This window comes from Montipora foliosa, chromosome 1, assembly GCF_036669935.1.
Source record: "Montipora foliosa isolate CH-2021 chromosome 1, ASM3666993v2, whole genome shotgun sequence".
Lineage (NCBI taxonomy): Eukaryota > Metazoa > Cnidaria > Anthozoa > Scleractinia > Acroporidae > Montipora > Montipora foliosa.
Genome location: NC_090869.1, coordinates 42,545,862 through 42,570,360, shown reverse-complemented (window position 1 = coordinate 42,570,360; position 24,499 = coordinate 42,545,862). Strand labels below are relative to the sequence as shown.

Genomic DNA, 24,499 nt, shown 5'->3' with positions numbered 1-24,499 from the left:
ACCAAATGGAAAATTCTCTGGTAACTTTTTCCGATTGGAGAGAGAAGGAATCGAACTTATGTAATTAGCGCCTATCATGGCTGCCACGTTGCGAACTGCTGCAATTTTTATTGCCTTTTTCCTTGGGGCACCCACTTCGTTTCAAAATGCCCTGCATTTCTACAACCTAAGAGGCTACTTTGGATTTTGTAGGGTCATTCGAGGACAATGTTTACCACACAAGCTACATAGTCCTTCATAGTACTTCATTTCGAATAATTAGTGCCTGGACAAAGCGTGGACATATCTGCCTATTCCGTCCCTTTCGAGTCAATTTGACAGTGGCCATGGACGTGGAAACCAACCCTGGGCCAGATGCTCTTGGAAATAACATACGGAACCTTGCAAGTATTATTCCAACACAGGTCTCTGGTACTTAAGAAGATTTTTGTGTTTCACGCCACGGCTACGCAAATAACTCTCAAGACATTTTATCAAGTCACTCTGTACAATTTTGGGATGTGTTTCACCGCTCTCAATTGTACATGGAGGACACGATCTCAAGTTTTTCATCAAGTTTTTCATCGACTGGAAATAACAACAAAATTAAAAGAGGCTATCGAGATTGCAGAGCTGGAAGGAAAGTCAAAGAAAGGTGAAATAATCTGCTCTTAAATATTCCCATTGTTGAACCACGTCGGTCATCACGCAACACCTGTAGCAGTGTTTATGATCTCGCACACTCACTTCTGTGAACGTAGAGAAAGCTGCAACTGTCCCAAGGCTGGTGCCTAAATGTATGATCCTCAACGCCCGGTCTTTGGTAAAAGCTGACGCAGCCCCTGCTTTGTATGCTGAACTGAGTGCTAATAATATCGACATTTGTTTTATCTCTGAGTCATGGATGCACAAGAAAATTTTGTCCCACTCAATTTGTCCCGATGGTTATGTGATGGTTCGTAAAGATCACGTAGGAGAAAGAGCTGGAGGTGGGGTAGCAGTTATTTGTAGGAATGACTGGACAATTAAGCCGCTCAATGTCAAGGAGGATTTTGATTCTGAAATTGTTTGGTGCAAGAACACTTCTCATAATTCTGAATATTATGTAGCATGTGTTTACCACCCACCTGACCCTATCTATAATGCTAACGATCTCCTGGAATTTATACATGTATCTGACTTTGTGATCAGATCCTGTTAGACGATCCAAATGCAAAGATTGCGATCGCTGGAGATATAAACAAGCTAAGGATAAAGGATCTTATGCAACAGCATGACTTGCATCAGATGGTCAGGGTCCAACTAGAGGTGAAAAAACAATATAATTGATGTTTTCTTGACTAACGCTCCACTAATTTGGAAGGCAGGCAAAACACATAAGGGACTTGTGAGGTCTGACCATCTCGTCATCACTGTATCACCCTTAATTCCAACAAAGCCTCAAAGAAAATACGTCAGTTTTCGGGACACAAGAGACCATCATCAAATTAATATGGAATCAAAACTAAAAGCCTTTGACTGGAGGTCAGTTATCTTGACTGATCAAGAAGAAAGTGCCCAGCTGCTAAACTCGAGGTTTTATGCAATGTTGCACGAGAGCTTCCCACTAATCTGTGTCAAGATGTCATCAAGAGACCCTCCTTACATGTCCCCCTTGGTTAAACACCTTTGTAATATCAGAAATAGCACTGTACACCGAGGTAGCCATGTGGAAAACCTGATTCTCCAGGAGAAAATACCCTCATTCGCATGAACCAGGTGAATGCAACTAACAAGGAGTGGGAGAAGCGTAGTAGAGGTTCCAGAGGATGGTGGGAAACTGCTAACCGAATTACGGGGAGAAAATCACAGGGAACACTTGTTAGTTCAGTATTATCTCCAGATGTCATCAAGGCATATTTTCAGTTCATTAATACGGATTGCACCTATGAAGCTCCTGAGCCTCTTGAAATACATGTACCTGTTGGAACTCGTATTCCAATTGTGAATGAAAATGCTGTTAGAAAACTGTTAACACACCAGAAGAGAACTGCATCTGGACCCGATGAGTTTCCATATTGGTTCTGGCGTGATTATTCCCATCATCTTGCTCTCGTGATTACGGCAATCTTCAACAGTTCATTAATTCATCAAGCTGTTCCAACACTGTGGAAACTAGCAAATGTTTCACTTATATGGAAGGCCGCAGTACATCTATGGCTCTAATCAAGTGTCAACATTATTGGCTGGATTGGCTGGACAAGGATGCAGATTTTGTCCGGGTCCTATCATTTGACTTAAGTAAAGCTTTTGATTCTGTTTCCCATCGAGTCTTGTGTGACAAACTAAAGTCCTATGACATTAACCCATTTATCATCAACTGGGTGATCAGCTTCCTGTGTGGCCGCCAACAAAGAGTCGTGGTGGATGGTGTTGTAACAGAGTTCCTCGACATTAGCAAAGGTGTCCCACAGGGGACTGTTCTTGGTCCCATCCTATTTTCCATCTTGGTGAATGACATCAAGCCTGTTAGTTCAAGTTCACTACTGATTAAATATGCTGATGACATCACAGTTAGTGTACCTATCAGGTCAAGCCCAGGTCAGATTGACCTATCACATCAAGAAGTTTGCAGCATCAAACTCTGGGCAGACGACAACAAGATGACGTTAAATTTCAAGAAGACCTTTGAAATGGTAGTAAGAGGGAAAACCAGGAAAACTCCTCCAGGTGATATTGATGGGATAGCTAGGAAGAAGGAGCTCAAATTGTTAGGAGTAACATTTAATGAAGACCCGTGCAACTGGGATACTCAATTTGAGCATATGCTTGGTAAGGCCAATTCTAGACTTTACATTTTGAGGTCTGCAAGTACTTTGGCTACTCCTTATCGGAGTTGACTGTGTTATTTGATAGCTTCATGATGTCATTATTTTTATATGCATTAGAAGTATGGGCCTGTGCCCACCAGGGCAAATACAGTGCACACATTGATAAGTTTTGTAGGCTTGCTCTGCGATATGGATATACCTCCAAGTACACCCCAATGACCAGTTACATCGTTTTAAGAGATAGCCAGTTATGGAACAACATCATAACCGATGCAGCTCATCCTCTCTATGACCTTCTTCCTCCACAAAGATCACATTTTTTAAGAAGCAGGGGCCATGATTTTATTTTGCCATGTGTGAGAACTGAGAGGTTCAAGTGATGCTTTATTACCAGATGCCTATTTAAATTTGTTTAAGTCCATTTTAGTTGCATAGTAGTATAGAATATTAGTATAGAATGTTATATTCTTATTGTAAACTCACACGTTTTTCTGTGGGGATGTTTTTTTAATAATAAAGATCTTTACAAACACCTTTAGTGGATCTGTGATCTCTGTTGTCTGGCTATTTACATTTATTTGTACTCAACTCTGCACAGTCTTCAGGTAAAAATTTGACTAATTCTTGTTAGTCAAGAATTATTTGAAAGAACCCTTGTCCATTTTTTAAAAAAATTTAAGGCAAAGATTCTTCAGAAAAGGGTTTCATCCTGAACTCCTGTGAGAAATTTATTTTGTTGTGTATGGTTGGTTTGACACGGATTGGGTTTCTTGTTTTCTTTCTTTTTTTTTATTGGCAACTGTACTGTACTATTACAATATTATTATTAATTCACACTAAACTACACATTTACATACCTCTACTTACATACTGATAACTTAAGGTTACAAAGTCAGAGTAGTTTGAGTCTTGTTCTTTCTGGCAAATAATTAATAGATAGCTATAGTTTTTAACGTCAGAAAAAGATCTTTTTTATCACTATGGTGTAAATGAAGTTTATTTGGGAAGCCCAAAATATTTCTTTAAGTTCCTGGTTAATCCAATTTATTGCTACGACTTACTAGTGTGAAGATTATAATTTACATTAATCATTAACACGAATATTTTTCAACAATATTATTATATCGCTTTATCTAACCCAAAAACATTCAGACAGTGAAAGACTTCAAATTGATTAACCATTTCCTTCGCTTTTGTGTTTGTCAGCATTGTGATTTGTGATACAATTCAGGTTCACATGTTCGCAAGTTGTTTTTGCATCCCACAGATGTTTAGGTTTTCAAATTACAAGCCCTGTTTTGATTAAAACAGACAAAGAAGGCTTCCTGACAAATAGATGAAGTGTAAAATTAATATTCAGTTAAATAATTATTAACAAAAGAGAGAAGTTTCTTGGCTTACTCTAAAAACGACGAACGATTAACAATCTTCCCTGTAGTTCATTCCACGTAAACAAAAACGTTGACACAAGGTGATCACATGCATCTTTGTGGTTGCCTAGCACATGATCAATTTTTTCATTTTGACATAACATCATGACCTTCCCCTTGATTTAGAGAAGTCAGACTGCAGAAATTTTAGTGTTTTTATGATCAAATGCCATTAGTTTTTCACTGGGAATTAAAAATTCAGAGTTTTATGTAAAAAACTGTTATCCTTTTCTTTTTCTGTCTTTTGGCTACCCTGGGTGCCAGAGGATTTTTTCAAGGTCAGAGAGAATGCTCTGCAATTCCAAATCAACAGTGGAGGACGGAAAAAATTTTCTCTGGTCGGACAACCCCAGAACCTCATTTCCATGTCATCAAATTGGGACATAATTTGTCCTAGTTCGCTGATTGGACATTGCATTGGAGGGAGTTTCTGATTGGACAAATTGAAAAACCGGTTCTCAACACCTGCTGCGACAAGCAGCATTGCATGACTTCAGCCCCAGACAAAAAGGGCAAACTGTTCCGATGGTCTGTGTGCTGCTTCAGTGCATTCATACACTTTAACGGCTTTGGCAACGTGGAAAGACCCATCTTAATTGCAGTTAAATTATTTTGCTTTGATTCGCGCATGAGAGCATTTGCAGATACTCAAGCTCCTTTGTCAGGGAAATTAACTGAAAAAGTTGAATTTGCAACATTTGTTGCAACTGTATCTAGGAACGGAGGACTCGTGAACAAAAAATGGTAAGGGCAGGCAAAAGTTTCTCACATTTAGAAGTCGTCTATTCTGCACTTTATTCAGTGATTTACAGCTCTTTGCTATTGCAGTATCCTGTTTTAAACATGTTCAACAATAAATTTTCGCTCGGAGGGAAAAAATTGACAGAATACAATATCGTTGAAATTGCTCCAAAATTATTAAAGCTGTTGAAATAAATAGCCATCACTGTTTTGAGGGAAAAGATTGACAACAATACAATATCGTTGAAATTGCTCCAAAATTATTAAAGCTGTTGAAATCAATAGCCATCACTGCAATCACAATTTTCAGGAATGTTTGTCCATGGTGCACTTCATTGTGTCCCATGGGAAGCAGTCTCAGCTTCAGTTTCATGATGAGAATTTGAACTGTCTCTACACATGGAAATGAGGTTCTGGGGTTTTTTCGTCCTCGACCGTTGATTTGGAATCATGGAGTGTTCTCTCCGACCTTGCAAACTGGCACCCAGGGTATCTTTTGGCTTGCATTTTACTCTTAATTCCTAGCTTTTGGGGTACTTTTTGGTGCAAACGTTAACCCAAAAACATTTTGACCTGGCATCAGATTAGATGAAAAAGAAGAGGAATTATGAACTGGAAATAACATGTTCAGTCCTTCCTTAGTGTGTGGAATAATTGTTGCTTAGTGCAAATGCAAGACATGCATTACATGCAGGAAAACGTCCATCAGAGCAATTTGAAGTTAGTTCTTTTGCGGACTATTTAAAGGAGAATTGAATGAGTTTTACTCATTATCTTTGAACTGAATTTATTACCAAAGCTTAAAAAAGTAAAAGACCTCAAAATGGGACAAGGCACTACAAAATAATCAATATGAGAACATGTGAGCCAAAGAGCCACTGCTGGCGTGACGTCTGGGTGACCCCTCAAATGGCCTAAATGACACTCCACTTGAAAAAATTAACTGGAACTCTGCAGTTCAATACCACCCAACTCAGTGCCTTCTAGTTTTGTGTAACACATACAACATTCAACCCAGTTTACATTCATGGAGCGTCTAGTTGCTTTTAAGTTAAATTAAACACAGATTCTCATTCAGGAGGAAACACTTACCACCTACGTGTATGGCAAACTTACTCATTGACAACTCTTTGTGCCTTAAAATTGTGCTATTCATGTGCAGCACAAGTTATGACTGTGTTTTGTTAAGAACTTTTAATTTTTTCTAGGTAGGGTATTGTGTATCAGCTGGCACCACAATGATTATACCCTTGTTACTGGAGCTTCTGACAGTACAGTAAGGGTCTACAATGTTTCATCTGGTATGAATTTATTTTACTGGTGATCAAAGGTTATGAGTACAGTTTACACATAGTTTTTCAGAGATGTTTCATAATAATATTCATGCAGACTTGAGTTACTCTGAGTAATGCATGGTTCATTTCCTTGGCTTTACTTGTATTTGTTACATTGGCCCAATAAAAGGCTTGCATGTGGAAATGTCAATTTAACATACATGTGCATGTATTATTATTCTTATCATTATTGCATGTACCTCCACTTCCCATACTGATCTTTATAAATACTGTAATATTTTTTCTTAGAAGGTTATAACAGTTGACCGAACATTCTTGACTGTACTCTTTCATCTTCTCAAAATTGAGGCTGTTTCAAGTAATGCTGTCTCCTAACCAATGGCACAATCAGTTTAATTCATAGTCTTTCCATCCACTTGTTGAAATCACATTGACACAACCAAGTGCTCCTATGATAATTGGTACTGCTATAACTTCCTTTATATCCCACAATCTTGCCAGCATCATCATCTTCATTTTCATCTTTATCAGCTTTGTTGTCAGCATCGTCACCATTTGCACAGGTTTTACACAATTGACAATGTGAATGTGAATGTGGCCATGACGCTGAGAACATGAAACAAAAAATGTGCTTAGAACTCTCTGGTGACTGTCAGTGACAAAAAAGCTTTCAAATTCTCAACAAATTTGAGGAATTTCATGTAGTTGGCAAAATGAGGTCAACAAAGTCTGCTAAAAGGAGTTAAGATAAGGAGATTAAAATTAGGATAAGGTGCTCGTTGTCTCACTCCTGTGGACAAGACAAGGACTAACAATAAAAGAAAATAAGAAACAGACAAGGTGATGCATACCGTAATAGATGTACGACTTTAGCAGCAAGTACTGTAACTTACTTTTGTGATAAACAGCATACATGTATTTTGCTGAACTTGATTGAAAATTAGACTAAGTGCAATTTAGATTAATTTAACAAGATGACCATATAACAATGAGAATAATAATAAGTAAGTTCTTGTTTTACTTGGGCATTCTGGATTGAAACCTAATTAACTGGATGTTATTTTATTAGGGAACTGCAGTTTACGAATCACCATGGATGAATTTCAATCAAGAAGCACTCTAATATGGGCTATATGTATAACAAGGTAATTATCTCCTAGTAATATAGAGTTTGCCAGGAAAGACATCTAGTGTGTTTTCCTTGTCTGCACTATCTAATTTGCCATGATAAGACACTCATTTAGATTACAGGTTTGGTTTCAAGTCACGCTTCACGCTTCACGCTTGTAAGGTCTTCTTTGTTCATTTTTTTTTCAGTAATTTCTCGTTTTCTTTTATCAATAAATTACATATTATTTTCTAAGATAATATCTTTCTTGTCTATTGTTATTGACAATATAGTTATGGCCTATGTAGATTAGTAATTGCATGTAGGTGTAGGTACTAGATGAGAAAGTTTTTGAATGGCTTATGTCTTGTTGCTAAAATGTAGTAATTAATGGTTATAATGAATACTTCATACAAATAATGTAGTTACATGCGATCTATTGACTTTCTTTAAAAAATAGGTAGCTATTTTTTATTTTATTTGCCTTTTTTCTTTCAGAAACTTTGTGATAATTACAGGCGATTCTCTAGGGAATACCCAGTTTTGGGATGGCATACATGGAACACTACTACAGGTAAAAAGACAAAATGTGAGCAAAAGCTTCAGAAAGGCTCATTGATTTAGAGTAAATAGCTATCACATTGAGTGGCTGGAATAGTCTTTTTTGGGATCCTCTCAACTCACATGCCCTTGAGCTTTAGTGGTGACAAGCTTTTCATTAAAATCAGTATCCCATTTGGTTGACTGCATAATTTATCATGGTTTTGTAGGTTCTAGATTTCTGGTACATTCATTACCATGTCATTTTGCATTCTGGTAAATCCTTTGAAGTTTTATTTGTGTAGTCTTTGTAATGTGTTTAATTTAGCTTCTGATCATCCTTTGACATGTTTTAACTCATGCAACTCAATGAAATCATATCTTTCGTAACCCTGGTCATTTGCAGTGACATTGTACATTAATTGGATGGACTGGGATTTTTTTTAGCTTAAATTGTACTGAAAATGGTTTTCAATTTTTTTGTTATCTTTGTAGAGTTTTAGAGCTCATTTGGCAGATGTACTTGCTGTTTGTTTGAATGAGGTGTGCTCGTATCTTTAAGATTCTTATCCTTTTGTCATAACAGTTCAGTAATATAGTCCTAACTCAAGAGTGGTGGCTGTGTCAAAAATGATGCTCAGATCTCTGAACATGATAGTGCAAAATATATTTGAAAGCTACTTCTTCGTTTAGATTTTGTTAAAAATTAATGACAACAATAATTTATTGTTGAGTGAATGCTATGTTGTCATCTTCTATGGCTAGACCACAAATGCTCTGATCCACATACAGTGTACACATATTAGTATGAAATACAAACTCTTTTTTTTTCTGTTAGGAGGAAGACATTGTTTTCAGTGGTGGGGTGGACAGTAAGATTGTTCAGTTTCGACAGATTACTAACAAGGTAAATACAATCAATTTTTTCTGACTGTAAATCTGAATGCAAGTGTATTGTTTTATTCCATAATTTTCTTGTGCATACCATTTTGCATTTACTTGTTTGAACAAACGAGTTCTTTTGGTACATGTATATGTTCTTCTGAAATTAAGAAATCTGACTACCTACACAGAATGGTGTTTCCACCTGGGTCAAGGCAGGTTCAGAACGCATGTTTTCACAAGATGTTCGTTGCTTAGCTATTCTTGGTACATGCAGAAATGAAAAGTTTTTGATCTCTGGAGGTAAGATCACCTATCAATGTGTTTGTTTTGTCAGAACAGAACTGAGTGAAGTGTAGACTAATACAGTTTTTGTTGACTATTAATATTTTATGGTCTTAAACCCCTCGACCTTGAATAAGTTCCCGACGAGTAAAACAAAGATAAACTTAATAACCTCATTTTGTCTTGTTTGTGTCTTGTTTTTATGGAATTAAGTGAATGTGTAGATATGTATTTTCTTTTCTTTGTTGGCCACACATGCGCAAAAACTTGCAAAAAGTCAAAACAGTGTCAAAGTGTCAAAGTAAAAACGACAGTTTGGATGTTCTGCACAGCTTTGTAATGTGCTTGCTCAAAAAACAGTTGATGATGCAGTCATTGATTTTAAGCCATGAATTTCGTGGTCATGAAAGTCTTCATACTGCACCTGCATTGATGGTATGTGGATTTTGAGATGGCAGAAACCTTTTTGGCATAATAATTTTGTAGTTATATGTATTTATTATATTTGCATATTCTAAGACATTGCAGATCTTGAATGGATAAATATGCACAAACGTTTGCCAAAAAATGGAAACGTTTGGCTGGAGAAACACTTATGGTCAGCCCCTGCTACAAAACATACCCCACTCAAATACCTGTGTTGTCTCATTTGGAGATAAGATGTAAGCAACCAGTCATGAAAGGAGATCAGTGCCAAAAGAGGAATATGAAAACTCTATTAACCTGTCCCCTCTTGAAAGGCTGACTCCAGTGTGTGTACTTTTCAATATTGTACATTTATTTCCCTTTCTAATCTAGGTTTAGACCCTAATGTCATGCTGTATTCCATAAACGAGTTTGGTAGATCAGCTAAAAGAAAAATCTCACCATTTCCTCATGTAAGTACAACAAGACGTGACTGGTCTTTTTTTTTTTTTACATTCAAAACATGAAGGCCTAGCAAAAGGACTGAATTTCTGCGAGTAACCTTGCAACCCTTCATAAAAATTACTTGTTTTTCTTCATCATCCAGTTAGTAAATACAGTGCCATCTATGGTTTGAACATTACAGTAAAACCAGGCAAATTGGGTTTTTAAGCAGAGAGAAGCTTGCATAAATCTTAACATGGTTTACATGTGAGACATGTTGGTGGGTAGGACACAAATACAGACACAAGTTTTAAAAGTGTAAACTTGTAATCGAATTCATTGTTTTACAAAAAGGATTTGATGATGGATCCTCTACCATTGTGCATACTTCACATTTTGCTTAACCACACAAATAATAGCTTAAATAGTAACAAGTATTGAAAGTACGAAACATTGCCCGACCCATTTTTTTTGTAGAGTCCGTTTGTATTTTTGGCAGCAACAGCAAATGTTTTGATGTATCAAATGGCAAGTGGATTACAGTTCTGGCAGCTGGAACAAACAGGTTTATAAAGCTGTGTTATTTTATTTCTCTCATTGATGAGATACCGTCGAGAATTCCGAAAGTAACGCTCTCCCCACCGAAAGTAACAATCCCCTCGAATGTAGCAGCCCCTTCAATAATGTCATTTAAAACAGTAAAATATACATCGTATTGTCTTTAATGTAACACCGTACTTGAGGATCGATTGATTAACAAAACTACAGCGAAATATCAAACAATTGTCTCCTGGAATACAGCAACTGGAACGTGGGAAAACTCTAATACGGCACCGTAAGGTTTATTTATATTTTTTCTCAATGCGCGAGCGGGCGGAATTCTGCGAATCCTGCAATGTGATTGGCTCTGGGAGCGGGCGGAATTTTTTTTATGTTCCTCGCGGAATCCTAGCCCTGGTTGCGTGAGCTTGTGGAATGACTTTAAATTTCCATTTTTTGATACAGAATCCGTTTACGTACAGAATTAAGTCTTTCAAAACAGATGTTTCAAATACATTTTTTTCTCTTTGAAACGTTCAGTTTGCAAGTCGCTTACTGCATTCGCTATCAAACCCGGTGCGAATCAAGCATTTTTTTAAAAAAGTTATTTCAGAGAGGAAGAGAGAGAGGAAAAAAGAAATAAGTTATTTACCAGCTAAGAGTCGGTCGGTATAGCGAAAAACTGTGACGTCGGTCTTGAAAAAGCTTCCCTCAGCCTGCTGCCTCGGGCAGCATTTTCAAGACCGAGATCACAGTTTCTCGCTATACGGACCTCCCAGCGGGCAAAATAACAGATTTTTATTGAAAACTGAACTACGGATATCAGATTCCAGCATTTTCATTGGCTCGCCGGACAAAGGCTATCAGTTCATATACCTGCAGTACCTAATGTGGTCAAGGACGCGTCAGCAATAAAGCGAGCTGAAAACATTTTTGCAGCCGGCAAAGCCGTTTTGGACCGGAATGAAATCAACATGAAAGAGTTGTTGATCCTGGAGTTTTTAAAAAAACAATTATTCTACTCGGCTCGCTGGATATAAAATGGTTATCTATCCCTTCATATCCAGCGCGCCCTCGTGGAATAATTTGGGATTTTAAGCAAAGACGATGGCTATGGCAACGAAAGCGTCAGTCTAAAATATAACTTATCGCACGTATTTCGCAATTATTCGGTGTTGTTCGCCTTGTGCAATACAGGCTAACTATCCTGTAACTGGATGGGTACGAACGGTGTTAAAGTTAAAACAGAAGATGACTGTTTCATTGTTATACAGCTGTTTCGAAAAAGGTTGTCCAAAAGAAGCGTAAGAACGTTCGCGACAATGCTGAAAGGTAGTATGGGACAGTATTCAGTATGAAGTGAATGTCCAGAATCGAAGATGCCACGACCGCACACGGTGAAGACTTACGATGGCGAGCTATTTGGATGAAAGAGTTCTTTCTTAGGATATAGTGTTCATGAACTGGCAGTACGTACAGACTTTTGTTGAAGCTCTCCCCTTCCATCATGCTACCAAAACGCGTCCAAAAACAAAAGGGTTCATTAGCAAAAACGATGGCTCTGCACGTGCGCCACGATTTTTGGTACATTTCTCAAACTCTCTGCGAAATATGAAATAAAATAAGTAAACTCTCTCATATCTCAATGTCACTAACAAAACACGAGCATGTATTTCAAGGTGACGTTTTCTATAGCATTGCCGTTATGATGTTTTTGTTGACTCAAACTAACAGTTTACCATAATGCCTTTCGGCATTGTCGCGTACGCTTTTATGGTTCTTTTGGACATCCTTTCTCGAAACCGCTGTATGCTCACGTTGTCGTAAATTTGGTGATTTTACGTTGTTGTTTTGTTGAGTACGGCAAAAAATGCACGATTATTTCTCCTTTTTTAACCATTCATATTCTTGCGTTGTGGCGTTGCCGTAGCCGTAGCCGTAGCCGTAGCTGTCGTCTTTGCTTAAACTCCCTATTGTTAAATAAGCGTAATGCAGATGGAACAACCTGAGTGGACTAAGCAAAGCCAGAAGCCTTTGGGATCCTTCGTTTATCCTACTGAAGAATTTACGACACTACCATACATTACGAACGCATTTGCTACTGAATTCATTTACACCTGCGAATATCTATACGAAAATCGAACGAAAAATACATGTGGAAACCCGTCTCGGTTTCACGTTGTCAGGCTAGAAACGTATTAAGATTGTTGCAGCTGGTTTTTAGCGTGAGCTAAAACACAGGCGGTGGATTCTGGACGACAGATGATGGACGATATTGGACAAATTATCACAATTCTCAAATTGGACAATTTCAAATATCACACTTTTAATCATTTTCAGTCATTAAAAGTTTTCCCGGTATTTTTTTAACCCACGTGGCACCGCCGGATTGACGTTCTACGTAGATCGGTTTTCAATGTCACGCAACAAAAAAATGAAATCGAAACCATTGAACGAAAAAAGCCAAGAACTTGAGACAAATATTCATTAACCACCTCTCCAATTCTCAGAGTTTTGTGTGGAGACGACATGTTGGTGGATGAAAATGGTCAACCAATATGGCGGCCGGTTATCAATGAAAATATCTGGAGTTTACTTTGTGATGAAAGCGCTTACTTTTTCGCTCTTGAGATAAAATACATGTCTGAACTAAAAGTGTGATATTTGAAATTTCGTATAATAATTAAAGTTAGTGACAATTTGTCCTATCTCGTCCATCGTCTATCGTCCAGAATCCATCGTCTATCTTTTAGCACATTTGTTGTTTTTGTTTGGTTGCGTAACCAGCACTTAATCTGAACAACTAAATTTAAAGAACATTTGATCTCAAGTTATGTGTCCTTTTTGCGTGAGACGGCTACCGAATTACAAAGGTTTTTTTAATTATCCGAAATACAATACAATACAATACAATACAATACATACTTAATTGACCGCTCCCCCAATGCAGGGCCAATGAAATACAATTAACGAAACGACAGAACACGACAGCAACAACTGATGAGAATCCCAACTGGCCGGGGGCAAACCAGTTGGCTGTTTACAAGTGCAGCTGGGAAGTTGAACCAGGGACTACCAGGAACAAATTCAACGAATGGTCAGAGCAGGTCTTGAATCCGGAATCTCCGGATCTCAAGGCAAGCGCCCTAACCACTGGGCCACACTGCCTCCTCTACCCGAACTAACTTAAGCTGTTAAATCCGAAAGTAGCGGGGGCCGTTACATTCGCAATTCTACGATACATTTTCATTTCATGATTATGGTATTGCCCTAAAACATTATGATAATGTCGTTTTATCACACAAACTTTTCTTTGCATTTAATTTAACACTATTTTTATAATGCTATGATATCAATTTGACAGGTGTTGAAAGTACAAGTTCATTGAGATTGCCTGTTCACCTTGCGGATATTAAAAAGAAGGTGTTGTGGAAATTATTTACTGACTGATCAATTATTGCAATCAATATTTTCTTTCTGTAATGTAGTTTCAAGAAAGATATACCCTTATGTGTTTACTTGCTTTCTTATCTTCAGGGTGATTATCATATTCTGTGCAGTGCTGTTTCTCCTTGTGCATCCTGGGCGGCATTTTCAGATGTGCATCATATCAGTCTATTTAAATTAAGTTTGGTAAGTGATGATGTTAGTATAATTTTCTTGGTAATAGGCATTCATCATATCTTCCTTAAAGATGTTAGTAAATGGCCACATACAATCAACAATGATCCATTACATGACCAGTATCCACATTTTTAGCAATGCACAAGGGCCATTATTTCATGGAAAATTTGCCAAAAACTCGCTGTCTTCAAAATATCGCAGGTTTTTGCCACATTTTGTCCAAAGTTGCTCTGACTCATAACTTTTGCACAGTACTGTGTCAATATTATGTAGCGTGGGAATACGTCATATAAATATGATGTATTGTAAGACAAGTCATTTTGATGACAGAGGCACAGAACAGATCTTACGAAGAAATGTTAAGCTGGAAGTAAAGCTGACACTTTTGGGATAAAATTTCTACTTTGCATTCAGAGTGTGAGAATACATCCTACAGGGTTTGTGTGAAGGTGATTAATTCAAGGTAGCGTCCTTAGCAAGTCTAAATTTTTAGAAGGAGGGGTTACGTTTTTACAAACGTTGGCCGTGTAGCACTTTATATTTCAACAGACTTAGCTGATTAGAGTGTAATGTGAAGTGCTAGTTTTCTACCCCATATGAACCATGTGAGCGTTCGCCCTACTATTGGAAATGGGCCCACACAAGGACAGAGAAAAACTCTGACCGTGAATTAGAAAAACTTTTGGTATGCATCACTAGCCTCTGTTACTTCTTGTCACATTCTAGGGAACAAATGACAAATCGCAAATCAAAATAACAAAGGTAAGATGTACTTACATCAACAATACCCGATAACCCGTTTTGAAGAGCCGGTTTGTACTTTGGTCCATCAAAGTACTTGTTTCTCATAATATAGCTAGACTGACAACAAGTTGCTTTCAAATTTATTGCTCGGATTTCTTTGCCCCAAAGAACAGTAGACTATTGATATTTCATTTTTAAATTGAAAAACGGACAATTCCTCCGTACTTCGATCGAAACATATGTGTAAATCCTATCTTGACAATCATTGTGATATGTGTTGCTGTTTTTAAGGTATCTCCGTTACCTGTGGAGCTTTTACCAGCTAAGCAATTAGAGTTTACTCCTGACAGTTCAAAGCTCATTGTTGCAACTTGTCAGGGTTTGATTCAGGTTAGTGGAAAGGCAATAATATTGTTGTGTTATTTATTTATTTATTTATGTAATTAATTAATTAATTTAATTAATTTATATATTTATTTATTTATTTATTTATTTGAAATAGAGGTAATAAATAAATAGTTCAAACATAAGAGATGTGGGAGACTTCCAGAAATCACAAGGCTTTTATCAGGGGTCTCCCGGTTACAAATTAGTTTATAGCTGACTTCATCTATAGAAATGCAGTAACAATCTGAAATATGTTACTCCTTTCTAGAAAACTGAAAAAACGTTGTTCTAACAAGTCTGTGATAACCATCAAGATAGTCCTTCTCTTGAGGCTGTGTCAAGGAATAAAAAACAGTGTGCAATGTTACTTGCTTCAGGCCTGACGGAAATTTAGATTGCTTTATCTAGCCTTCATGCACATTCATGTAGGATACAGTCTGAGAGCAGGCTTTCCGACGGAGTGGGGTTGGGGGTAGAACTCGCAGAGAGAGAGAGAGAGAGAGCCTTCTCGCGGGCTATGAAGGGTAGTATGCTAGTTACACATCTCCTCAGACCGACAGAAGTCACAAATCTGACACAACGAAGCCTGTTTATTGATTCTACACTGTAGTTGTCCAAGTGAGAAAACTCATTTCCACTGAGCACAAGCACATCTAGTCACAGACTGGTTACTTTGAAATATATTTTTTATTTAGGCCACGATTTATTTCTCTTATTTGTCCTTCATTGGGCCCTATCTGAGTGATTTCAGTGTGTTCACTTGTCTCTCCCTAACCAAGCTTATTGTTGAAGTGCCCCTGTGATAAAAAAAATCACTTCAGATTTTGAAAGTGTGTTTGCTTAACACCTGACTGTCAGATTTTTGAGCTTTGACTTTCATCCAAAGGCCGTTTACTTTGTGTGTAAGGTTTGGATTCCACGGTCCGCCATTACTCCCGTTCATAACTGACCGATTGGACCTCAGAGGAATGCAGCTTATTATATATGCAAAGCGCGAGTTTAAAGTGTGGAAGCCCAAAACATCTGTGCTGCATAGTAATTCTGCGGCATACAAACGCATTGCATTCTTAAACTAGTGAGCCTTTGACGTCATTTTCTCCTCGATCCAGCTAGCTCTCTCAAGATCTTATTAAATAGAAAAATTCCAGTTAAAAATAAACAGGAGTCTTTTTTAAATCAAGGCTTAAAAATTAGGCCGCTTAGTGTTTAGTTAACAAAGTTTTGAATTCCAAAGAAAAATAAGAATTGACTTTTTGGTCACAGTGGCACTTTAAGCTGATATTTCTTCGAGTTGTTCGTTGTTTCCCGAATTTTTCGATCTCTATTAGTTCTAAATAGAAATATGTTTGCTTTACAGAACTCGTAAATTACTTGTGTTTATTGTTCTCAGGAGTCCTTCGTATTCATCCAATAAAGATAGCAAATCATTTTTCAGACGACTAAGAATGTTGTGGTATTTTTGCCATGGTTTCTTCTCTTTAGATCTTAGCTGTTGAGGAAGCGCCACACCTGTTGAGTACTTTGAAGGTACCATGTCAAAGCAAAGGTAAGCAATGCATGCAGATTGTTGCTATAATTTAACTTTTTATAAGTTTACGTGACATTTACAGTTCTGGTAGTGCTTAGCAAAAATTTGTTGTGGTGTTGTGGTTCGAACTACAAAGCAAAAGAAAAAAGCCTAAATGAGCCAACGCCTTAGATATGTTACTTGACTTACGCACACGTGGCATTGCGATGCAAAACTAAGTAAAAAAACTAAAATAATCATGCTACATTACGATAATAAACTAACAGCTATAACAACGAAAATATGAATAAATCGACTTACTTTAGTCTGGCTCCGAGTAACTATGGTAGCTAGCTAGTCACCAGCAAGTATAGCGTTGCAACAATCAGGCTTGTGTAAAACTACGTGACTATATAAAAAACGAAATCCGATAACTTAAAACAATCATGCAAGCGTGTACAGCGGTGCGATAAATAAATGAACAAAGAGAAATAAGGTGCGAATCACGGCTAAATATTGACAAACGAATTATTGTATAACGAAAGTAACAAATAGGAGGGATATAAAATAAATATACCCTTCCCTGGCTTGCTGGTATGTGTCGGCTGATAATTCAACCGCTTTTAATTTTTTCTTTTTATCTGCTACCATAAGTCCTGGGACAGAGTAATCTAAATGGAGGATAATACTGCATTTGCATCAAACTGACAATGGAGGATAGATAATCCTTTATTTGAGGAAGCGATCGTGTTGGATAATTTCACATTTGCCCTCAAAGCTTCGCTTCTCGGCCGATCATTCATTCATCTCTCAGCCGCGGACATTATCAGCCGACATACCAGCAACCTAAAGCGGTTTATTCATTAAGTAGTTGGCACTTTTGCAATATAGTGTAGGTTTCTTATATTCTTCAACTGAAAGTAATTGTGAGTCTTTGTAGAAGTCTTTCCTGTTAAAGGAATACACAGATTAATTGGTTACTAGGAAATATTAATACTTTTTAGGCCGACTGGGTAGGATGAATCACTTTGTTTATTGTAGCAAATGATCTTTCCTCAGATTCTCCTTCAGTTTATCTTGTTGCTGTTAGTAATGACATGCATTGGTTAGCCTGTTCAGACTCTGCACAGACTGTCAGCATATTCAGCTTAAACAAACTGAAGGTATTTTAATTTGGTAAATAATAATTAATGTTAAATTACCTAACTGATGAAATTAACGGACTTCAAACTTCAAGGAAAATATTTTTATTGTTCAAGACCCTGTGGTCCACTTTGGCTTGTTCGCTCACTGTACTGGTTTAGTATCGTAGTGATGATGTCTTTGCTCAAATTGCTAACTGTTGTTGTTAACTATGTTGCCTTTGCCCTGGCTGATGTTTTTCCAACATTTGATGTAGTCACAGTGTCCAATGACAACCCAGAAAATACGGCAATTTGATTATCAAGTGGTACGCGCAACCCGGCCATGAGCGAAGTAAAGATCTTTTGTGTTTGTGTCATGGATTTGGGATTTATTGTGATAAGTGATTCAAATGGATCCACCACAGTCAAAAGGGACACTTTATCACAAATACGTAAACTGACCTTCGACTGGCGAGGTGAAGTGCACCTAACATGTCACCCTTGGCGATCATTAATAAGTAGCCATTCTCGAACAAGTCCTTAGGCTTAAACAGTGCAGATTACTTCTTATCACTGCAACTTTGAGTGTGTGGAAAGACCGGTTTTTGTCTTGTTTGGCCGTTATTTGTTATGTATTCGTTATAAAGTGTCCCATACATTGGCGGAACCATTCTAGTCACGATCATCATGGACAGTGTAGCTACGTAATGGTCGGCTGTCTGCTTTATCCATCTTTCTTTAAGACTGACTCAGTATGATTTATGGTCACAGATGACAGTTTGGTCGAGGAATCAGGGGAACAAACAGGAACTATTTCTGGGAATAGTCTTGGGTGAAAAAAGCTTCCGATAAACTGGGAACTATTAGCAGTTGGAAGTAAGAAATTAAGTAAAGGGTAGCTTTTAAAATGGAACAAGGAAACGAGGACATCCTCGGCAAGCTCTTTATGGGGAGGGGCGGGGGGCGGGGGCTGTTAAATGTTAACTAAAATCAATAAACTTCAACCTCACAATTTTGACAGAGCTTTAACATTGAAGTGTCGTGAAAGTGAACGTTTTTTTTTTGTTTTTTGTTTTCATTCCACAGTTAAAGAATACTTTGCCTCGTTTGGATTCTCGAGTAACAGCAATGGCTTTCCAACCTGAGACCAACAATCTTGCCGTCATTTGTTGTAACCATAAGGTAGGGATTTAAAGGTTATAGCTTTTCTCTGTCGTTTAAACGATTCCATCATGCGATTCCTTCATTTGCAAGACAAGCTTTTAACTTATTGAGAGTAGACAGCGAAGAAATTTCAAATCTGTTTCACTGGAATTTCTCTCAGCAATTGAAAAGTAGTGACGAATTTTTAGACTTTCAAGCTGCTTTTTAAGTGTCACTAATGGGATTGCCAACATTTAGTAATACCACTTGTCTGTTTGATCAATGGGAGCTATTAAGGTAGAGTACATCAGTCTAAGGTCGGATTGATATTTCTAAAGTTAGTTATTCCCAGGCAAATCATTTAAAACCTGACTGAAAATGGCTTTTTCAAAACGTTTGGCAATTACTGAAAGAACAGAGATGGGCCTGTGGTGACCTATGGGTCAATCCTTGAGTCATCTTTAGAGATTGGTGTAACTCTAGCACTAATAAATGAGATTGATATCTTAAGAAGGCAAAATAGCAAATGGTTCGAACTTATCAAAACTTGATGAAATAGGACCGTGCGGTTGAGAGTAGTAGTCCTGTTGGTGATGTTGACTGACGTTTCAGCGACAACCGGAGGGAAGTCATCCGCGGACTGAGAGTCGCGTGATTTGTGTTGTATCAATAAATCGTATACACCCGTAAGCTCTCAGCTGTTTGACCTGATTGGTCATCAGAATCGTGATGATATTTTTCTGGCCAGTCGTGATGTTGCTGGCTGGGAAGACTGTGATTAATGCGTCTCCATCCGTGGAAGTTCTGTAGCGGTGTCGTTGATTGACTGTGCTGTTGGTTTGTTCAATAAGCCGTTTGTATGATACCGGTAGTGGTTGGCAACTATTCGGTGGTTTGTTCAAAGTTTGTAAACCAGTTCTCTAGTAGAAGTCGTCGGTAGCTTTAGTTTGTGCTGTGGTTATGCGTTTAGCGGAGTTCCAGGCAAATTTTTGGTTCGTCCTTCGGTTGTGTTTGGTAATTTCGTTGTTTTATCACAGTCGCCAGCAATATCACAATCAGCGACTTGGTACTTGATTGTTTTCGAGAAGCATAAATTAAACAGTGGCAGCGAAACCTGGACAGCTTACAGCTTACGGCCGACAGGAAAGCCGCCTCACCATTTTCCACCTTCGCTGCCTGCGACGCATCCTAGGCATATCCTGGCAGGACAGAGTGCCTAACATGGATGTCCTTGAGCGTGCGAACATCCTAAGCGTGTTTGCAATGCTGTCTCAGAGACGCCTGCGCTGGCTCAGCGACGTTTGGCGCATGGAGGATGGACACCTGGCAAAGGATGCTTTCTACAGCGAGCTCACGTCAGGCTGCAGACCAGTTGGCCGCCCAGTGCTGCGCTACAAGGACGTATGCAAAAGAGACATGAAGTCCATCGAGATCAACCCTGACTCATGGGAAGCAGCCGCTGCTGATCGGCAGTAACTGGAACTACGTGGTGAGGACAGGGGTGAAGAGAGCAGGAGGACTGGAAACAGCAGGGGCACGATAGAAGGGAGCGGCAGAGGGCGAGAGCAGCTTCAGCACCTTCGCTACCAACACCCTACACTTGCAGCAACTGTGACAGCGACTGTCATTCCAGAATTGGACTTTACAGTCACAGCCAACTCTGCTCCGCAGCAAACTGAAATTTCCGGCGCAGTCCATTGTCTTTCGAGACAGACGGAGTGGTTCGCACCACGCCAGTTGTTTGAAAGTTCGCCCATATTGTACGACCTCAACAAGATGGAACGAGCACAAAGTATGAACGCCAGCGCTAAGTTATATTTTAAAATGACTTTTTTGTTGACTTTGCCGTCGTCGTCACTTGAACTCGCAATTAGATATTCAACAAGGCGCATAGAGCCACGCTGGGTCGGAGAAGAAAAATGTTTTGATTCCATGCAAATAAAACTTGATGTAAGTGTTTTCTGTTTCAAGTGGGAAACTTAAACATCCCGCTGATCGTGCGCCGAACGCGAAGCGAGTTGAAAGGGTATGATGAAGAATACATGAAATGACATTGTTGAACTGCGAAAATGCGGTGTTTTGTGGAGAATGATCATCGCAGCGGCAAAGAAGCTTAATAAAATAGAGGTTCGAGCGAGAATCGAACATGACCTTGAGATTGCGCTCCACACCGGCCTACTAGGGAGTTATTTTAATTTAAACCATCTGGGGACAGGTCTATCTCCACGTTCTTTTTAAGAGGTTTTGAGTTCAATAGTTCAATATATGACGTTCTATATGGTCTCGTAGCAACCCTGGCTCAGTACAGGTGTCAATTCCGTTGAAAAATTACAAATAGAGTGGTTTTAGGCAAAATGCTTGCCTTTCTTTTCACAGGTCTACATGTTTGTACCCTCAAGTGGAAAGCTAACAGATTGGTCAAGACAAGCCTTACAGCATGGTTTGCCCAAACAATGGACAACACGCCCCAATAAAGTTATTAACATTGAGTTTCATCCCAGTAATCATGAGATTATGCTGCTCCAAGATGACGAAATGTTCACCCTTCTGGATCTCAGTGAGGTGATTTCAACAAAAAGGCCGAATTCCTCCCCCCTCCCTCCCCAGTCTACACTCTAGGTACTGTGGTCATAGGTTCAAAGCCCTTACAAGCCTGATCTCTTTTAGTTCGTCGTCTTCTCCGATCCAATTATGTCATTCAAATAGATAATAATGAAAGAAATGTATATTTAAAGTGTGGGTTGTAGACGAAATGTTGAAGTGATCCTTGCACTCATCAGGACAATTTAAGCAATTGTCTCATTTAGACACCTGAAAAAAATCAGGCTGCGGTTGTTCGAAGAGTGGATAGCGCTATCCACTGGATAACAGTCAATTGGTCTTGCTATTGCTTATCCACTTGATAGTGATTTATCCGGTGGATAGCATTTATCCACCTTTTAAACAACCGAGGCCAGGTGCCTTTTAACGGGATTCGAACCCATGACCTCTGCGACGCTGGTGCAAGGCTCTGCCAAGTGACCTGCATCGCAGAGGTTCGAATCACTTTGAAGCCACGTGAATTTTTAAGTTGTATATTTGAGACAATTACTTCAATTGTCCAGATAAGATACTTTTGGTAGAACAAAAATGCACTAATTAAAAGATGACTTTGGCCAGGGTTTTTTAGTACCCATCATAGATTCCTCGCAACACATTTTCCAACACAATAACGTTACCATGGCAACGATACTGAGCATTTATTTGAGCCTTAAACTCAACATGCATTGTCTTTTGAAAAAAAACGGGACGGTGAAATCTTCCCAGATAATGTTAGAAATAATCTCTAAAATATTTAAAATTCAACAAAATCTGTAGGTCAGTTTTTCAGAAAAATCAGTTTTTTAAATGTCTCTAATTTTTTTTTTTTCACCTACAGAATTTTTTTAAATTTGAAAGACAAACGTTTCAAATTAATCTAAGCCAACATGCAAAAAAATGAAAAAAATTCACGGTTCGGAAGCAGAGATACAAACGGGTGAAGTTACAAGATCAGCATTTACGCATGCGTCACCGGCTCATTCGAGTATTTAAACGTATTTAGGTGACCATTAAACCGTTTGTGTACAATTTTCGTAGTTTTCGTGACTAGGAGTTGTCTATGTATATTCCATATATATAGGAATTAGAGGATAGGTGAGCGAAATTAGCGTTATTTGTTTATTTCTAGTGACCCATTTTGAATCATGAAATGACGCGAGCAGCTTTTAGAATTGCGTGTGTGGCTTCACGCGCGCGCGCGCTCAGCTGAAAACCCTTTTGACCCTCGTTAAAGACAGCTGAGTGGCAACTCCTTGGCTCGCGAGTGTAAACGAGGTCTTAAAGCTTGAGAATTAAGCAATAAGAGGATTTTTTTTTCCGTGTTTACATAGCCTCGTCTAAACACGAGGGGGAGTTGGGAGAATTCGAGACAGTTATGCAAACCCTCGACTGCGTCTCGGGTTTGCATAACTGTCGAGAATTCTCTTAACTTTTCCGAGTGTTTAGATGAGGCTATGTATATTCGGAAAAAAGTCTTCTGTTGCTTTTATGAAATATTTCTCAAAAATAATTCGGCAAATGAAGAAAAATAATGTTTTTTTTTTGCCTGAAAACAGATTTTCTTGATAGACGCTGATATTTCCAAGCAGCCAATCAAAACGCGCGTCTGACAACACATAACTAATCAAAATTCGTGTGATGTCACAGCCGTGTTTAAATGTACTCTCATCTAAACACAGCTATTTACCAACGAGAGTGCGTGTACTATCCTAATTATTTTACAATTTATATTAAGGGGGTGTTTTTATCATTATCCTTATTTCATTATGGTGTGAGGTTGTGATTATTGATCGTTGCATTATTTTTTTTGCAGCCTTTACCGGATGTGGATACGGTGCTGTATGAATCAAAATTGGTGAAATATCAGAAGAGGAAGCTTAAAACAAACGATGTCGCAAATAAAGATAACGAACAACATGCCGTCAAAGTTTGCATCAAGTATTCGGTTGGTCTCCAAACGCTCCTGTCTTTCTTCACCCACACTTGCTAATGCTTTGAAGTTTCGGCGTAGAAATGTGGACTTTCGACGTGTTTCTAAGGGCTAGCTGATTCTGTACAACACAGTATCTGAGTTTATTGAGCAAGAGAAAAGCGTGATAAGTAGCTCTCACTAATATCCTGACTTCCTTTCTTTTCTATAGGAGTCCAAAAACGGGAACAGAGTCGTCATGTAATTCTTTTTTGTTGTTGTTTCAGCCGTTACTTTACGCAGGATTTGCTAAGGATACTTCTCTTGTTGTGACGGAGAGGCCATGGAAGTCCATTGTTGAAAAGCTGCCACCGCCGCTGTATCGCAAGAAATACGGAACGTGATCAAAGAAAGCTACGCGGACTTTCAGTGCATGCATGCAAATGACATCCAAATGCAGCTTACATCCAGTTGACTAAAAGCCTTCGTAGCTAGCGGGCTATTTTATCGCGGCATTAATCAAACACGCGTTAATAAATCCAGTGGGCCGCTAGTGGCATAGTTACGAGTAGGTTTGCGATTTTCACTCGCGGCCAAAATACAACGGAGCAACCATGGATTTAATCGCGCGATAAAATAGGGAGCTTACGCGACGCCAACGAGAACGTTGTCTAAAATAATTATTCCCCGTTAGTGTAATAATTTCATGATAACTCCCAAGGCGTTAAAAAAGGAAAGTGTGTGTCAACATTGCACGAATAAAATTGGCATCAACGGTGGTTGTTGTTGTGGTTGGGGCGAATATTACATGTTTCGTCAGGTTCTCAAGTCCTCAACACAACCTCAATGGACATAATCGGCTAACTCAATGTTGTACCCCAGAGGCAGTGCGGCTCAGTGGTTATGGCACTTGCCTTGAGATCTGGAAACGGTCCGTTTCCGTTTATTTTTCTCTCTCCCGGGAATTCGAGTTGAGCGAAAAAAACAGTTTTTTTTTTTTTTAAAGCGGAATTTAATTTTTT

The 24,499-nt window shown here is 38.6% G+C and overlaps 1 protein-coding gene across 1 annotated transcript in view; it reads left to right on the top strand.

Annotated features, from left to right (window-relative positions):
- Positions 1-24,252, top strand: part of LOC137998965 (U3 small nucleolar RNA-associated protein 4 homolog) — a 46,244-nt gene extending 21,992 nt beyond the window's left edge. The window contains exons 6-23 of the mRNA XM_068844809.1: positions 6,169-6,261; positions 7,325-7,400; positions 7,862-7,937; positions 8,399-8,446; positions 8,742-8,810; positions 8,977-9,088; positions 9,869-9,948; positions 10,397-10,484; positions 13,824-13,882; positions 13,997-14,092; positions 14,810-14,845; positions 15,119-15,217; positions 16,697-16,760; positions 17,781-17,884; positions 18,932-19,027; positions 21,365-21,550; positions 23,382-23,513; positions 23,765-24,252. Of these exons, the coding sequence (XP_068700910.1) occupies positions 6,169-6,261; positions 7,325-7,400; positions 7,862-7,937; positions 8,399-8,446; positions 8,742-8,810; positions 8,977-9,088; positions 9,869-9,948; positions 10,397-10,484; positions 13,824-13,882; positions 13,997-14,092; positions 14,810-14,845; positions 15,119-15,217; positions 16,697-16,760; positions 17,781-17,884; positions 18,932-19,027; positions 21,365-21,550; positions 23,382-23,513; positions 23,765-23,881 (1,631 nt within the window). The 3' untranslated portion in view covers positions 23,882-24,252. The remainder of the gene's footprint in view (positions 1-6,168; positions 6,262-7,324; positions 7,401-7,861; positions 7,938-8,398; positions 8,447-8,741; positions 8,811-8,976; positions 9,089-9,868; positions 9,949-10,396; positions 10,485-13,823; positions 13,883-13,996; positions 14,093-14,809; positions 14,846-15,118; positions 15,218-16,696; positions 16,761-17,780; positions 17,885-18,931; positions 19,028-21,364; positions 21,551-23,381; positions 23,514-23,764) is intronic.
- The last annotated feature ends 247 nt before the right edge of the window (positions 24,253-24,499 follow it).